At 37.9% G+C, this 18,537-nt stretch overlaps 1 protein-coding gene across 1 annotated transcript in view; it reads right to left on the bottom strand.

The window, feature by feature from the left end:
* Positions 1–18,537, bottom strand: part of TERT (telomerase reverse transcriptase) — a 31,672-nt gene continuing 13,135 nt past the window's right edge. The window contains exons 8-18 of the mRNA XM_009085239.1: positions 18,364–18,459; positions 16,312–16,397; positions 13,826–13,939; positions 11,974–12,045; positions 11,225–11,329; positions 9,993–10,178; positions 8,337–8,463; positions 7,983–8,044; positions 6,076–6,200; positions 5,587–5,724; positions 1–104 (exon numbers count right to left, since the gene is read on the bottom strand). Of these exons, the coding sequence (XP_009083487.1) occupies positions 1–104; positions 5,587–5,724; positions 6,076–6,200; positions 7,983–8,044; positions 8,337–8,463; positions 9,993–10,178; positions 11,225–11,329; positions 11,974–12,045; positions 13,826–13,939; positions 16,312–16,397; positions 18,364–18,459 (1,215 nt within the window). The remainder of the gene's footprint in view (positions 105–5,586; positions 5,725–6,075; positions 6,201–7,982; positions 8,045–8,336; positions 8,464–9,992; positions 10,179–11,224; positions 11,330–11,973; positions 12,046–13,825; positions 13,940–16,311; positions 16,398–18,363; positions 18,460–18,537) is intronic.

The following is an 18,537-nucleotide window of genomic DNA, read 5'->3' on the forward strand; positions in this document are numbered from 1 at the left end:
TTAGTCCAGGATAGCTTTGAAATCTTGATAAAGAGATGGTTCTGTCGCTGCCTTCAGTAATACCATAGTAGCCTTCGGGATCTTACTGAATAGCTTCATCTGACCTACCAAAATGTCAGAAATAATTCATTACAATTGCCAGTAACTATCAATTCTGGTTTAGGGAAAATACTCATGAAGTAATGAAATCAAGGCTACCTAAATCCAATTAAAAAGTTGAAACACCTGTAATAAGGGTATATGACAAAACTATAATAAAATATGCTACTATTCTCCCACCCTTAAATCAAGCTAATAAATTAGACATGAAAATATTAACAATGAAAACCAAGGATCAAATTCCTCCTACTTTCTGTTCTTGTAACACTTTTTTGTTCGGATACAAAAACCATAGACCATTTATTCAATAACTTTATCCCCCAAAAAGGTCTTCTGTCAAACCATAGTTACTTTGAATGATCCTGTTTTAAACAATGCTAAGGACAAGGGACAGGTCCTTATCTGTCACAGGAAGGTATTCCTAAAATATTTCTTTATTCCTCTGCTTTCAGACATGACATCAAAGTAGCTTATGCTTGGCACTAACATATGCAAAACAAAAGATTTTTTAAAAAAATGGAAAATGAACCTTTTTCTATAAGACTGGCAACAACAACTCTCCCAGCTGTGTCTCCTTATAAGAGAAGAGAGACTAACTGGAAAGCCACCCTTAAGGTGGAAGATACTGGAGACTAAATGAGACTGTCAGGAATGCAATTTTTACAGGAGAACACAATAGTTTTGAACACAGAAGGTCACTGAATCTACCATCAACAGCATTATAGACAGTAAAAAGGACTTTTTAAAGATTAGGAAGAACATGTAAAATCCTAGCAACAGCTTAAGTCTGTCACCTAAACAGAGTCAGCAAAATTGCCAATGGTGCAGAAAGCCAGAAGTGCTCAATAAACATTTGTTCTGTATTTAGAAAGGAGACAGATGATGTATTTCTATCTCATCATGATAAGAAAAGACTCTTGCTCCTTTCCCTGCACATAATAATAGGAAGAATGTTAAACAGTAACTATGTTTTAAATACTTAACTCTGAAGAATGGTGACTGCTCACACTGACAAGTCCCTCATGTTGATATTTAACAGGTTTGGGAATAGTGGGAAGAATCTCCTCCCCAAAATCTATGAGCTTGATATTGATTCACATGGAGAGTAATGGAGACATGTGCAGGGACACAAGGAAAACCAGGTTTATATCAATTCCTGTCAACAACATGATCCTACAAGAGTAATAGGTTTTATATAGCCAATACAAACTCCAAAATGACAACAAAAAATGTAGCTGCTAAGTCAACACAGGGGCTATTACCAGCCTTGGTTATCTCTGTGCTACAGATTACTGTACCATATAGAGATACTGAGCTAACTTTATAGGATCACACCTGAGAGTCAGTGACTTCCATGTCACAACTGCTCTGACATCCACACATGCTACCTGATTTCCAGAAGTAAGACAAAACTTTAAATGAATTGTTTAAAATTAGCTCCAATATATTTACATAATGCTTAGCTCTATAGTAACCTTCTCTACAACATGATGTTCTGATTACAATCACATTACAGAATCACAGAATAATCAGAGTTGGAAGGAACCCTTGAGGATCATCTAGCCCAACTCCTGGGCCTGCACAGGACATCCTCAATAATCACACCAAGTGCCCGAGAGCTTTGTCCAAACGCCTCTTGAACTCTGTCAAGCTTCCCTGGGGACTCTGTTCCAGTGCCCAACCACCTTCTGGGTGAAGCACCATTTTCTAATATCCAGCCTTAACCTCCCTTGATGCAGCTTCAGACCATTCCCTCAGGTCCTGTCATTGGTTCCCAGAGACAAGAGATCAGGGCCTGCCCCTCCATTTCCCCTCATGAGGAAGCTGTATGTAGCAATAAGGTCTCCTCTCAGTCTCCCGTTTTCCAGGCTGAACAGACCAAGTGACCTCAGCCACTCCTCATATGGCTTCCCCTCAAGGCCCTTCACCACCTTCGTGGCCCTCCTTTGGACAAACTCCAATAACTCAAAATCTTTCTTATATTGTGGTGCCCAAAACTGCACACAACAGTCAAGGTGAGGCTGCACCAGTGCAGAGCAGAGCAGGACAATCACCTCCCTTGACCAGCTGGCAATGCCTTGCTTGCTGTATCTGAGGACATGGTTGGCCCTCTTGGCTGCCAGGGCACACTGTTGACTCATATTCAACTTGCCATGGACAAGGACCCCCAAGTCCCTTTCTGTGGCACTACTTTCCAGCATCTCATTCCCCAGCCTGTCCATACATTCAGGGTTGTCCTATCCTAGGTGCAAAATCTGACACTTGCCCTCGTTAAACTTCATATGGTTGGTGATTGCCCAGCTCTCTTAATTTGTCCAGGTCTCTCTGTAAGGTCTCTCTGCCTTCAAGGGAGTCAACAGCTCCTCCCAATTTTGTATCATCTATGAATTTACTTAGTAGACCTTCAAGTCCTGTGTCCAAGTCATTCATGAAGACACTGAAGAGCACTGGGCCTGAGATGGAGCCCTGCGGAACCCACTGGTGACCCATTGCCAGCCTGATGTAATCCCATTCACCATGACCCTTTGCCATCCCCTCACCTCACCTTCCCTGCCTATTCCTCCTGAAGAGCCTGTAACCATCCAGTCACAGGACTCATCTCATCAGATTTCACTTATGTCAATGAACATTACCCAAGAATAAGCCTGATGCAGAGCAAGCAAAACTAATTTATAAGACTGTATAGAAAATTATCTATCAATGTCTCTTTCAGTGGATTTCAGTGTGCTCCTGCAGGATCAGGAGACTTAGTATCATAGTAAATTTGGAAGAAAATATAAATGTAATTACCATGTATGTTCAGGGACTGAAAAATTGCCTTTACCTATGATCAGAAATCTTGGAAATATAGAGATAATGATGCATATTCACACCAAAGGTACTCATGTGACTTATCACTACAAGATGTCATTTGTACAGCTTTACAGCACCAGCATACTGATGCCTCACCTTCTCTCCTGCTCGGCCCCTAGGTGGGGCTTGTGGTGCCTCCTTAGTTCCTTTTCAAAAACAGTTTGAACTGATTTTTTAAACCTTAACTGACACTTAAAAGAAGGAGAAAGGCAGGTGGGAAGCAAATATACATGCAGTCAAAGCATCTCTCAAAACTACAGTCACTGCTAAGAATTCAAGTTGCATGACAAGCTGATCCCAAACAGCTGACCCCAAACAGCTACCCTCCTGCCAAATTACACAGAAGATATTTTGGCAGCTTTTCATAGAAACAGCAGCTACAGAAGTGCTCCACCAAGTGTTGCATCAGCCCCTGAAGCATAGGTGGAACAGGGATAGTGGAAGTACAGGTAAGATTTCAGGGGGCTATAAGCAAATGGAGATATTTCACAGATGGCATTTGAATTACTTGGGCCCCAGTGATCTGTTGACCAGTCATAGCAAATGCTTCAATCTTCACCATAAAAACGAGTTATAGCCTGCTAATTGCTTAGGCAGCTTATGCAAAGATCCCTGAATCCCAGATCTTTCAGCAGAGCGCTTGAATTTTCAGATATTCCCAAAATAAACTGGGCATTGTAGATAAAAAGAGTGGGTTGTCTTGACACTATGCATGTGAAGAACAGGTTTTGCCTCAGAGAAGGCAAGATTTATCAAAGAATAGCTGGAAATTACTCTTTTCAAGAGAATGTCACCATTAATTTGCTACTGACTTTTGGACTTTACCTGCTCCACCTCCACTCATACTCCATACTCAGCAAGTACAATGTAACTAAGTTTTACCAGGAATTTAGGAAGAAAGATTATGCCATTTCTCAAGGGAAATTCTCACTGCCAGAGAAGCCAACTGATAGATGGTTAGCTTTCCCTTCTTGGGTTAGAAACTGTGCACACAGTTAGGCCTGGACCACACACAAGTTTCAGGTCCATATTGCAGTTAGGCAAATGGCTGTATGGGTACACAGAAGGAACCTAAGGACAATCACTATGCAAACTAGGGAAACTCCACCATTTTCCCAGCCCATTTTTCCAGGCATCTGCGGTGATGTGATTTTGTGGACAGCAGAGACCTTTCATGGCAGATGCATGCAGCCATGGAAGATGAGATCCTGCTGAGCACCAAAGCTGCCTGGGGCTACACTCCCACCCTGAAGGTACAACAGCATGCACAGAGAAGGAGGGGGAGGTTTGGTTTGGATTGTGGTCTGCCAGTCAAAGATTCCAAGAGCAAAACCTTCAGCATTAGAGAAGAAAACTCCAATGTGCCCTATGTGGACCTTAGAGAAGTGAAGCAGCTTCCAGAGAAGCCATTATCCTATTGGATTAGACTACCTCCTTCTCTGCCCAGTTCTTCAGCTCCTGTCCCCTCCAAACGAAGCAAGCAGCCACCCCCTGGTAATTCTAGAATTGGCTTCTCAGCAGCAGTGATCAGACATGGGGCCTCTGGTTTTGGTGTCAGTAACTGTGAGAACAAGCTTCTCTGGGAGAGGCTCCTGGAGTTCCGCTTCATAGGAGAAGTCCATAGCTGTCAAAAACATGGTTGGTACAATCCCAACCATCACTTTGTTTCCTATAAATGTTTAAGTTTCATCTTTATACATTCACACTGCACCACCAAAACCAGACCATGCACTCAGGCATTGCTGCAAGCCTTTGATATGTGAAGGAAATGCTTCCTTCCAAAAGGAGAACTGTTCTCTCTTTGGGGCACTGGGCCTAAGTACAGGTATCAAGGGAAGCTTATGAAACATTTCAAACCAAATAGGCATTATTCTGGAATGAGACCAAAGAATTTCTTGATATTGTATAATAAAATTGCCCAAGCAATGACTCAGAGTGCAAACTACAGTCAGCATTGAGAGTCTGACCTTCACTGGAGCTAAATTCAAGAACAGTACTGATTGCTTCAGGAGAACCTCCTGCTGGTCACTTTTAATATTTTAGAACTGAAAATACTATTATTTCTGCGGCTGACCACACAACTGGTTAAAGAGAGAGCTCCCCAGGGGCCAGGGACACAGCATCTTTCACCCAGCAGAAGTGCCAGAGATATGCCACCACCACCCAACTCCGTTACAATACAGCACATGCAGTGCAGCGAGTGCTTCTGTTTCCAAGTGACCCTGGTGACACTCTTTTTGGCAGGAGTTTACATTGTGGGAAGAACTTATTTAGTTGCCAATTAATCTGTGTTATTAAAAACAGAAGCTTGAGCATTGATATTTCATTTAGTTAAACCTGCTGAGAATGCTTATATGATTAACCTGATCTTATTAAGCCTTCTAAACTGTACAAACCTACTGAGGGACATATATTAAGAACTGCCCCATAAGAACAAGGCTCTAAAACATGCAGTGTTGAAAAACATACCATTTCAACTTACCTACTTATACTTAGTAAATTTGATTAAAATCAGAAAGCTTATTAATGCACATTTTAGAACATTTTGAGATGAGAAAAATTTAAAAATCCATTACTTTCCAAGTTTAATTACAATTAACCATAGATCAAATTGTAAAGTAATGGAATACTTACAGATTTTTAAGGGCTTAAGCAGGCATTTGTAAATAATTTTGTGATTTGACAGTTTGACAGTGAAGGCATGGTAGCAGAGCCATTCTGCTGCCTCAGAAGGGAACATGCCAGATGCACCTTTGCCACCTAAAACAATCCCTAGGGACAGAACAGGAAAAAAATGTCACTGAAAATGATGAGCATTAAGAAGTATGTCTGATCTCTCCTCTTTCTATAAAATCACTCCAAGATATTTTACTAAAAACCTACAGAGTCAATGGAGTCTCCCATGACAACAGAAAACTAAAACCTGAAACTCAATCTTCAGAAAACAGAATTTAAGAAGAAAAATGCGCTGTGATTTTTATCATGCACTCCAGATTTTTTATTCCTCATCTTGATCTCAAAATTACATTACTGGACTGCACATTCAAGATGTTTTATTTATCAAAAAAACCCCAACCCCAAACCCACCATTTCATTGCCATTAACATCCTGCATTTTTCATACCTGCATTTTTTAGTTTCAGGATAGCATAGCAGCATGATGCAGTCTCAGAGATGATCTTTAGGAAGAAATAAGGATTTTTTCTAACTTGCTGGTTGAATGGAAGTTGGAGAACACAGGCGTGGAACCTGTTCACAGAAACAGCCTATTTAATCAAAAGTCATATGCAATTTCAAGGGAAATTATGATGACATACCTTGGGCACTGTACAGCATTTAAGAACATGCAACAGTCTTTAGCTATATCAACACCAGTACCATATGACACCTCTGCTATATATACATATCCCTGGAGTGTCAGACACATAGGATGCTGGTTTCTAAATTTTATGCTGAAAGATCTTGAAGCCATCTGCCTTGCTAATAGAATTCTCTTCTGAGGACAACAACTGCTTATGTGCAGGAAAGTTAAACTACATGTGGTCATCAATTCCATGTCACAGACCATGCTACCAGAGAACACCCCCATGAGAAAGCGCAAGAGGAAGGAAAAACAAAGCAAGACCCCACAACAAATTCTGTTCAGGTAATCAGGAAGACAGACTTCCAAATGATGTAGCATTCCACAGACCAGGATACCTACTCCTTAGTCTATTTTGAAGCCAATTCTATAGAAATTATTGGTATTGTATTGATCCTTTACAACTGTTTGGAAATATTTTAAAACTGCTGACATTTTTTTCCCCTTTTGTTTTCCTTCAGACTCTGGTATTACTATCCTGTTTATGCTGAATATAGCCAATTACAATGTTGATTTTTTTATCATTCAACAATATATATATTTGCTTATCAATTTAACCCAACATATCACAATCTCTTTAAAAAAATGCTGAATTTTTCATATATTTAAAGGATAAACATGAGTACCATGCTGCATCACATGCCTTTGGCTGAATTAACCAGACACACAGTTATCATGGTAGACAGTTTTTTAAATAACATATAAAGAACAGTATTTGACTGCTACCATAAAAGCAAACAGAAGTGACTAAGTAATCATATCCGACATCAGAGAACAAAACATAAGTCACTTGCAACACAAAAGTTGAAGAGCTTGACATATCTATTCTGTATTAGACAAACCCAATTACACTTCTTGGGCAAACAATGATACAGCTTGAATGTGGACCAAGCTGAATTTAAGAACAAACCTAAAACGTCTCTTCCTAACAAGTATGAGCTTAGCAAAAGAGCAACATCTCATTTCTGTAAACAGGGAAGAACCACTTACAGAGTTTTCTGTGTTAAACCAATAAAAACCCAATTGCTGCTGCCAAACAAAGTTTTCGGTGCACAGAATTTAGTATTTTCTCCCAATTTGCTTATCAGTTCTGAATTCTTTCCCTTATTTCTGTTTAAAACATTCACCTCCTCTGTTGATCAAGACCAGCTTGCAGACACCAAGGTATTACCAGCTAAGGAGCAATTAAGACATGATCAGAAGGTAAGAAACTGCAATTAACGGCATAGAATGAAACCTCACTTTACCTGAAGTTATACTGGTCAAAGCTTTGTATGATTTTAATACATATGAAGTTCTAAATAGAAACTGGCTAATATGTAACTAGTCTAAATATAAATTGGTTAATAAGGCTTTTTGTCATACTCCTGAGGCAAAACAGACTGATTTTGAGGTCAGCTGTCAATACCAAGAGACACTGAAACTCCGTTTACTGAAGTATTACTTAAACACACGTCAATATAATCCTGCATCCTAAATCTAATAATACTACCTAAGAACAGTGTCGAAACAAGAATAATTTGACTTACTACTGACATATATTACTGCACACGTTATACACATATATATATGCTGCACATTTACATGGCACACTTTTTTCCAGTATGTATCTCTTCCATGTGTCAAGAGAATAATGACATTGACAGTTACTGCAGAAGACACTGACCTACCTGTAAGCCTGAAGTAAAAATATCTTGTAGATGTTAATGAGAACTGTTCTAAGGCTGTTGATCTAGAACAGAGAGATACAGAGTTATAAGAATATGTTAGTGTCATAATAGGATCTGCTGAAGAACTAGATAAAAGAAACATTTTATGCCAAACTTCAAATACTTCCTTTATGCAGCTAAGTTAACAAAGTTGTGAAGGCTCAATTCTGGAAGACACTACAATTTTAGTTGATGTCAGCATTTCCAAATTATGTGGATTATCTATCAAAATAAACTATGTTAGAACTCAGAGCAGTTTTAGTGCTCTTAATCACTAATCACAATATTGCCAAACATCCCTTTTTATATGCCCACCTGTCGATCAAGAAATAAACCGTGACATTTCAGTTTGAGGACTGCAATCAGTTTGTATTTCATGTTCTTCCCAGCTGTCGTACTTGAATTGAAGGAAAGACTTGATCTGATAGAAGTATAGAAATAACTAGGAAAAAAAAAGAAAAACAGTTAAACAAACTCCATGGGCTAATAGACTAAATTAAATTGCATAAAGTAAGCCTTATTTGACTTTCCATGTTACAGAGATTGCCAGGTAATCAGTGAGCCAGTAGCTAAAAGATGACCATAACTAAATTTAATGTTGAAAGAGACCATAACTAAATTTAATGTTGGCATTACGGGTATAAGTCAAGGGATGACTGCAATACCTCAGGACTGAATAATTCACCCTGCTGAAAAAAGCCAAACCAATAACCTTAGACACAAACTAAATGTATTTCTAGAACACATGGTCTAGCCAGAGCATTATCAATGACTACAGTGACAAACAGGTGATAATCTATGACCCATGCTATGCAGGAGCTTAGGTTTGGAGCCACCTGAGTTACTGGAACAACTCTAGTGTTCTAGTTACTTAAGTCAATGCAGTCCTAGTAACAAGCACTGTGGTAGACTTGGCAGTGCTGGGCTAATGGTTGGACTTGATGATCTTAAAGGTCTTTTCCAACATGAATGATTCTATGATTTTATGATTCTAATTAGTATCTTCCAGACCAGTAGCACCAATGCCCTTACCAAAGTAAACTGTTTCTTTCAGAAACACAGCTAGTGATTAAATCTCTTTGGCTGTTGATTTTAGTCCTTTGTTACGGAAAAATCATGTCATATAAATTCCTTTCCTAAACTGACCAAGCTCTTCTGTTTAGGAAGACTACTGAACAACTTTACCATTCTGGTGGTAGAAAACCTCCTCCTAATTCCCCACTTAAATGCATGCATGTGCTGTTTATATTAAATATAATCAATAATGCAGCTGTATTATCCTTGAGTTTAAACAGTCCTTTCTCGTCAATCTTTAGCAAATGTCTAATGCCATCTCTTGTAGTCCATGTAAAGGGTCTACAGAACATTTCAGTAGGGCACACTGTCCTGTCCTGAGATCTATGCCACTTCAGACTGTTTTGTGTATATAGTCAAGGTTGCTAGTCTAAGGAGAAGTTATCTCTCCCCTACACTACCATCTGAAATGTACCAGAGGGAACACCTCTGATGTTGAAAGGATTACTAGTCCCTCTACACCAAATTAATCCCAATCCCAATGTACCTCAAATAACACTTCCTGCTTCTTTTAGGAAGGCACAAAAAAGAACAATTTCAAAACAATAAATGTAGTTATATGTCATCAGGTGCATTACAGCGCATAATGGTGACAGAAGCTGAACTGAGGTGATTGAATAAACATTTTCAGAACCATATAGCCAACATATGGTATATGACTTCTGGTCACTAGTAACCCACACCACATTAGATGGTGTTAATGATAAGCACATTCCACCAGGAATGAAGAAAACAACGGGCTGCACAGAAGAAAGTGTTTAGATTACAGTATAAGAATCAATTGTAAAATCTATTTTGCAGTCAATCCCACTACACCATCCACAAGACACCCTTGTGCTTCTCACACTAAGTACAATACACTGTAAAGCTGACACTGCAGCATACAACACTATTTACCTGGAGTAATCGCAGTAAACCTCAAGTGTCTTTATGTCTAATAACAAACCACACCACGGGATCAAACGACAATCCGGCAGCTGTTTAAATTTGGAACATCCTGGGATATCATCAACATGAAAATTCACGACTGTCTTATTGGGGTTTATTGAAAAGCCATACTCAGGAATACCTGTTGCTAGAGTCCTAAAACAGATATAAACAGTTAGCCTAATTCCCCCTCCCGGGAAAGCAAACAAAAACTAGCACTGTGCTGCAAGTTATATGATCTTCGCATAAAACAGCAGAAATCAAAGAATAAAGGGAACCACAGCCAACAGTGAAAATATTAGCAGTAAATAAGTATATAAAATAAATGACCTTGAGGATAACAGAGTCAAAGTTTTACAGATTATTGCAAATTAAGCACTTCAGCCGTGAAATGTTTGAGACAAGCTGCATACATAAACCACACTCACAGAAATCATTGAGATCAAAATCACTGGAAAAAGAGAGATGAGGAGATACTGGTTTTGAAAGTTAACAAAACCAAGGAGAATCCATGTAAGAGGAACCTCAGTTACCTGATGAAACTGAGGGAACTTTGGGGAGAAAGTTTTCCCTAGGGATGTTTTCAATGTCAGAATGCCTGCTGAGTACCTACTATGTACTGGATCAGCAGTGTCATGGACAAGCAGCAGTTTGTCTTGCTTGGCAATGTATTCACGTGCAGGCTTAATCCTTTTAAAGAGTAAGAAGAGGTAGGCTCTTCTTCTTGGGTAGTCATAATTGTAGTGCTGTCTCCTCAAAATCAATTTACCCAGCCCCCTAGTTCTAATACTACCCTAGCAAAAACTGTTATTCCTCCATTTGGGGCACAGAGTTCACAGGATCTGTAAGCAGTTCTGAAAAACTCTCCTAGAAGAGACTACTTCTTTACAGAAAATAAACACAGCTGGTGCAGAAGTTGATACAGAATGAAGTTGCAGATAACTTTAAAGGGCAAGCAGGACAGTATCTGCAATGCTACTGCAAGTGACATTGTGCTGAAAAGATGTTATCGAGATTAATAGCTTGAGGCACCTCCAGCCTCCGAGTTTTATTTATCATTTCCAGAACTGTAAACCCACAGATCCCTAGGAACTTCCTTCTGTTCTGATGAGGAATGAGGACAAATAAACTCTTCAAAGTATATTATCAATTACTTCATACAATTTATGCTTCAAACTGTACTTGATTGCTTTCTCCATCACCCTTTAGGCTCACAACAGAGCCGCATCTTTCTGACTATTGAAAGCATGATACAACTGACTGCATTGCAGATGTTAAGCTTTTCTGCAAGACCTGCCATTTGGATCCTTAAAATTGGCTTTGGCATCAGCAGAACTTTACTTGGACTGACTGTACACTCCTACTTGCAAAACCAGGAACCTCTTTTGGGGTTCAATTTTTAAAGAAAAGGTAGTTCTGAAGCACTCTAAAGCATTACTGATTTCAAATTTCTGTGTGAACTGCATGCTGCCATGCTACTGGTATCTTTAGACAGTCATCACAGAATGCTAATGACCAGAAAAATCTTAGCAATATTGGATGAGACAAAAGTTGCATTCTTTCCCAGGGAACAGAAAGTAGCAGCACACCTCCCCAATAAAAACATTTTAAAAATGCAAATAAAACACCTTAAAAATTTGAGGGAATATGGTCTTAAAAGACAACTATCAGCTGCTTTGGTTAGTCTGCAATACTTAGTTTTGGTGGAAGCTCCATCAAGGTTTAAACTTCAGCAGCCACCATCTGAGCTGCAACAGACTGTTAGCTGGCTATCAAGAATGCAGCTATCAGGACCCTTCTCAAGCACAGGCTACCAGCAAGGACTCCAAACAGCCCTTGTTAACTCATAAAACAAATACACCTATATGCACAAGCATGTATAAAGATGAAAAAGAATTATGTAAAAGGTGTTAATGCTTATTACTTTTAAGACATGTCTTTAATAGCATACCTTAGAAAAGTTCTTGCCTGCATCAAATGTGGCGTAAGCAGCAAAAAGTCATCAATGAGACGTATTAGGACTCTGTAATGAAGAAGAAACTGACATTAGATTTTCCAATATGTACTCCTTTCAAATTTTTGTTATACTCTTCAGAACAACAATGCACCCATTTTAATTCACAAGGCACTACAGGGTGATATGACCTCCAAATTGAGACTTGTCATGAAATTATCAGTTTGCTTTTTTCCTAAATATAAATTAAAAAAAAAAGAAACCAAAGGGACTGGCTACATGAAATATGATGGAATGTACAGCACACAAGCTATTCCACAGTAGCTTCCTTGCATGCAGGGTTTTATGCTTTTCCAAGGGAGAATTTGCAGTATCTGAATGTACAAGACAAAGAAAAGAGGTGCAACACCAAGTATAGAAGCAAATACCAGATTCTTGATGGGCTCTGACTCTGTGTCTTCATTTACCATGTAATAACTTGTTTGTGAAGCTGTGTCTTAAATGTAAAACAGGCTACCACCATCTACCACTGTAAAGGCCAGAATTGTCTTTTTCCACAGAATTCAGACCCCAAGCATGCCCATATTTTTCTGATAAATCCTGCCTAGTAGGTCAGAGAGGAAGCTCTGAAGATGATCTTGCGCAGTCTCCTCTCCAAACCAAGAATACTGCCATCATTATGATCAGATCAGCTGTGCCGTTGCCTAGCCAAGTTAATAGTCATGTTATTCTTTTGACTTCAAGGACAAACAAAATTATCAAAAACATTCAACAGACACCTAAGCAACTTTCTGTAACCTGTTCTATATAAAACCAGCAGCTGCATTAAAGAGTGCAGTCTTCTTAATCAGTATCATAATTTCATTTTCATAAACAACAGCCTTTGAAAGCAACAGACAGTTGTTCAGACTGTATATATAATCACAGCATCCTAAAGTCTATATGAAGAACTCTACTACTTGTGTAGGAAAATGTTTCAAATTCTGAGACTTTCCATTACACAGCAAACCTCCCAAGAAGAGACAGCAGAGAGATGCACTTATCTGCAGTATTCCTACACAATTCTTAGTTTCTTCTTTAGCTCTCAGGATAGAATTCACAGCAGTAAAGGAGATGACTGAACATTGACAAGTTTCAGGGTCCAGCTCATGCTTAAATACCCTAAGCTGGGATTTAGTTGGTTATCTGTTCATATGGAGGCAAAAGGGACCCCAACATTTTTACAGCTAATAAAGAGGTAAAGCTTTTATCCGGTTAGCTTTGTGTCAAGCTCCTAAGAAGCAAGGATCTGCAGGGCACGAAGGCTGAGAAGATTTACCAAGAGTCACATAGGGCTTCAAAAACAAGAACCAACATGCCTCATAAAAAAATCTGCATAAAACTGTGACCTTGATAAAATGTTAGGATTTACAGATGGTGGATTGGAAAGCTCTCAGGCAGAAGCCGGGAGTATCAGAAACCTGTAACGAACACCCCATCTTGTTTGAGGTCAAAAGACCAGATGACATGGGAGAGGCAGAACCATAAACTTCTTAGACGCACAAGAGCAACTTGTCAGACTCTTCACACCATCCCTAAATATGGTGCTCTTTGTAAGAATAAGTCTCCTAATAAAGATACAGGAAAGCTTCTTTTCCATACATTTCTTCCCATCTTATGATAAACAGGTAAATTCCCCCACAAAACAACCACAGTTTCAGTGATGCTGCAGAGATGTTTGTGTGCACCACACTCCTATTGAAGAGTTGGAAATCCTTGAAATTCAAAAGTAAACTTCAGAGAAAATGACTGACACACATACTATAGATCATGCATTACTCTAACAAAGCAGAGAACAAAGCATCCTTACCCATCCTGCTGTACTCCACAGAGCAACTTGTTTTCCATATCTCCATAGCATAAGCTGCAAAGTAAGGTTGACAGAATGGAGCCCTGTGGAATTCCACAGCACTGTAAGTAGTACCTAGTAAAGAATTAAAGGAAACAAAAACTCAAAACATGCAACAAGATCACAGTAGCCATTAAATATTTCCTTTTTTTTCAAGTAAAACATTTTTCAATAAGAAACAGACTACATGCTTGCCAGCTAGCTTTACTTAAATTTGTTTGTTCTTTCCTCTAAGCATCCACATATGGATCCAGAAGTTTTAATTTAAACAGTGAAAAAACTCACAAATACACATGTTCCTTTGGCATTAACAAGCTGCAGGAGACAATTGTCATTAAATGAAAGAAATTTTATAACTGATCTCAAAACACAGTGCAACCTTCATTAAAGTTTTTTCATTCTTTATGTTACATCTCACAGATTTGAAAAAGTGTTTTTGTAGAAGAAACAAGGCACACTGGGTAAATCTTTCAAAATTATTTAATTATTGTTGATGTGTTTATTCTTTGTTTATACTTGCACATCATGACCTGGCCAAGGAGAATATTTTCATGAGGTTTTGGTTTGTTTCTTTTGGTGCTTTCCCTCCTGCCCCAAATAATTATCACTTTAATTTTAGAGAAATTTCTGATGGCTTAGCCCAATAGAGCACATGGTCTGATTTTATACATCCCAGCTATACTGTAAGTCACATTTATTCCCTCATTTAACTCCTCAGGCATGAAGTTGTATTACTTCTACTTAGGAAAAACTACTACATCCTGTGAAATGCTAACCTTTATTATTTTTAATGATATTCAACCTGCCCCTTGCCCTGCTTGAAAAGTTCACTGAAGTTGTTAGTTATCATTTTGCGAAAAAAGTAAATCTTGATTTGTTTCTCATGACTCCAAAGAGCCCACACAGACACAGCCAGGGGAGGTTCATTACTACTTCTCCTACCTTCTGGCTTGCATAAAGCCCAGAAGACCACACACAGTAATAGTAGTGTATCACATCTAGATAAGCTACTGAAGCAAAGTTCTCCAATAACTTGTGGATTTTTTTATGCTGTCAGCAACAGGATGGGTAAGCCTCACAAAACCCAAGGGAATTATTTTACAACACTTCTCTGAAGCAGGGAGATATTATGTCCATTTCACCATTACTACATGAGTGGTTTGGTGGATTGCTGAAGACAATGAAATTATGCAACTAGATATCAGAACCACATACTACTTTTGAGCACTGATCTCACCTATGTTTTCAGTCTGCTGCAAACTTTCCTAGCAGTAATATTAAATTTTTACAGACTTTTGATAAATGTATCAAATGATATTAAAAGATTCCTTATAGGTCCCCAGCTGAACAATCAGCATTTTTCTCAAAACATCAAGTGAATGTTGACTAACTGTGATGGTTTTTTGAGAACCATCAGTTAGAGTCAATTCATTTACTAAACTTACTTGCAGTTTTTCGTGTTTTTTGAACAAATGAGAATAAGGTACTTAAAAGTTGGAGTAAATTCATTCCAGGATAATTTTTTTCAGTCAAGCTGACTTGTGGACAAGTGGATTTAAACCCACTAAATTTCCATGACATATCCTGATGTAGGTTAGCCATTACTAAAGTCATTCCATACTAGCATTCTTTTTATCCTGCCAGAGTGTAAGCATCAATGCTAGAAGAAAACCCTACAAACACTCTTCTATTTGCCTCCTCAAAAGCTTTTCTCCCTTTCCCTCAATCCTGTGAGATTAAGTATTCTAAAATAAGGGTATTTTTTCAAGAGCAAGAAGCTATTCATTCTAACATACCTCACCCTGAATTTGCTAACAAAGATCATCTAAGTATTTGCTTTCTAGACATGGTACACATTTGCCACCTAGAGGCAAAATGTAAATACCAGATCAGTAGCTCTACCAACACAAGAAGAAATCTGTGTTACTACCCTCTATAACAGCTGATTCCTAGTTTTGGCATTGCCAGTACTTTTAATTCCTATTGCTGCTGCCTTTTCTTTTTATTGTAACTTGGCAAAGAGCAAAACTGTGCAGAAAAGGTTTAAATTTGCACTACAGGGAAATGACTAACAAGGCTTTTGCATGATTCCTTGGATGTTACCTTGATTTTGTTCACCACCAACACTTTAAAGTATTTTCCTTTTGAATTATACTTGCAGTTCTAAATGAAGAAGGTTACATGTCTACAGAATAATGCATGCTGTGCATCGTTAACATCATCCAGGTAGGAATGAAAAATTTTATCCAATATAATTTGATTCCAAACTCTTCAGGCTTTTACGGAGGTAAAACTGATAAACAGATTTCAAATTAACATGAAATAAAACTCTTTAAAAGACACCTATCTGCCAGTCCTGAGTCAATTAAAAGTATCCTTCTTAACAGAAAACAAACAAACAAAAAACCCAAGCATGCTATACAAAGAAAAACTAACTTTCTTTTTACCTGTTCCCAATCTTCAGGATGTTGTTTTGCATCATTTGAAGAAAAAAATTAAACATGCTGGAACTTGTCTCATTAAAAGTTAAGCTCTAGAAATAGGATAAAACAAAACAAAATTTGAAACTAAAAATACCGTATAAACTTTGAAGATACACAGAAATCTTAAAAAAGGTAGAATGTAGCAATTCAAACCCAAGAAAAGAAACAAAACTTAAATCCAGATCTGAATAAACATACTAAAAAGCTGCTCACATCCAACAAGTCCCTTTTTTGTTGGATGTTGAGATGCCAATGTATAACAAATGTAACACTAAACCCACTTTTTAAAGTGCTGGCATATTATATGGGATTACTACAATGTATGAAACCTCACTTTTTTGGCCACTTTCTATCCTGTAAGGACAATTTTTCTAACTGTCGTGCTTTTTATGATTCCCCAAGTGTAGATACACTCACTTGCCTGTTCTGCTGCAAAACACATTCTTGGCCAGATATTATCAACGATTCCATGCATGACTATCCACCCAAAATTTATGAATTTTTTTTGTGTTAAAAACTGTGTAATCAAAAATCCATTTAGAACAGTTTAAATCCCTTTAACAATGACTTTATGCAAACTGAAGCAAAATCACTTTCTGCTGACATCGATTAGATGGCAGACAAGTGCACCCAACTTTTGATGGAGCCATGTGAGATCATGACTATTTGCATTTAAAAGGTAATGTGATGCACATGTGGTACAGTCACCTGACCTGACACGATACTTTTCTCAAAATACCTTGTTCTCTTAAAATAATGACACACAAATTGTTTTCACATGTAAAATGTTTTTAAATAGAATGCTGCTGTGCATGTAATATCTGCCATAGTTATCTGAATCAGATGACCACTGGAAAAAACCAAGAAAACAAAATGTACTTATACGTCATCAGAGATCCAGCTAGTTTTCATTTTCATCCATGTACTCATTAAGCTTTCTGCTCTTTGTAGGATCCTAGAATTGTACACCACCCACACTGTATATTCTACTCCTGTGCTCATAGATATACAAGATCATTTTCCCTGTATGTTAGAAATTACCTTACGTCAACATTTTCCACTAGAAGTTTTAGGAAAGAAAATTTTAAAGGGGAATTATTAGCCTGCAAGAAAATACACATCTGATCATCTGATGATCAGCTAATCTTGTAGGTTGTTATCATGACACACCATGATTCCAATCAATAAAATGCATTCAGAAATTGACTGAGCATATCACCTACATCTATGCCTTTCTCTGTCATGATCCTTGCATAGTAGTCTTGAGAACGAACACTTGCATCACAAGAATTAAAACAGAAGGATGCTTGCCTCTTGCAACAAACCATCAGTTGGAGTAAATTTAAAATGCATGTAATTTTCAACCATACTTTAATTCACTGAAATTGAGACATCTCTTTAATCAACTACTCTAACTGTTGATCTTGTTTCATGTTGCATTTAACTTCTCTAAAGAATGGTTCATTCTTATCAATCTTGGCAGGTATTCCTTAAAATAAGTTTTTTTATAAAGCATAAAATAAGCTCTTTGGAAAAACAAAAGTGATCTTTCTATTCTGTCCAGTTTGTTATTCAAGACGTCACATCTATTTCCTTAGATACTTGGTTTATAATACATCTTGCTCACTCTTACTTCTGTATGTTTTGGAGATAGCAAATGTTGAAGCCCTTCTTTACTAGATAGTTGCTTTCTCACTGGAAAACAGTTGCAATGGAATTAGGAAAGGAAAAAGAAAACTGGTTAAAATGAAAATTTGAGACAACAATGAGAAAATCTGGAAAAGTCTAGAAGCACATTTTGTCAGATTTCTTGCCTGATGCACTCCTCCCACTGAACACTGAGAGTCTGTAATAAACATCAAAGAGATGACAAAAATCTTTCTACAGAAGGTGCTGGGCAACTAGAAGAAAGGTGGTGTCACCAAGTAGTATGTACATTCAACTAAAAATACCAATCTTCATCTAATTCTTCTGTAGCTTTCTTTTTCTGTTGAAAAGAAGCCTCACAATACTTACCTGTTCAACTACTATTGCATTTCGCAGTGAGTCTCTCTCCTGAAGGTGGGACACAAACTGCTTCATGTCTGGCATAAAGTCCTTGAAAGTAGAAACCTGTATATTTGTGTAAATTGTAAAGAAATAAATGACAAAAGCAAAAGAAAATTCAGTAACAGCCTTTTTTTATATTCA

Source organism: Acanthisitta chloris, unplaced genomic scaffold (genome assembly GCF_000695815.1).
Source record: "Acanthisitta chloris isolate BGI_N310 unplaced genomic scaffold, ASM69581v1 scaffold10572, whole genome shotgun sequence".
Classification (NCBI taxonomy): Eukaryota; Metazoa; Chordata; class Aves; order Passeriformes; family Acanthisittidae; genus Acanthisitta; species Acanthisitta chloris.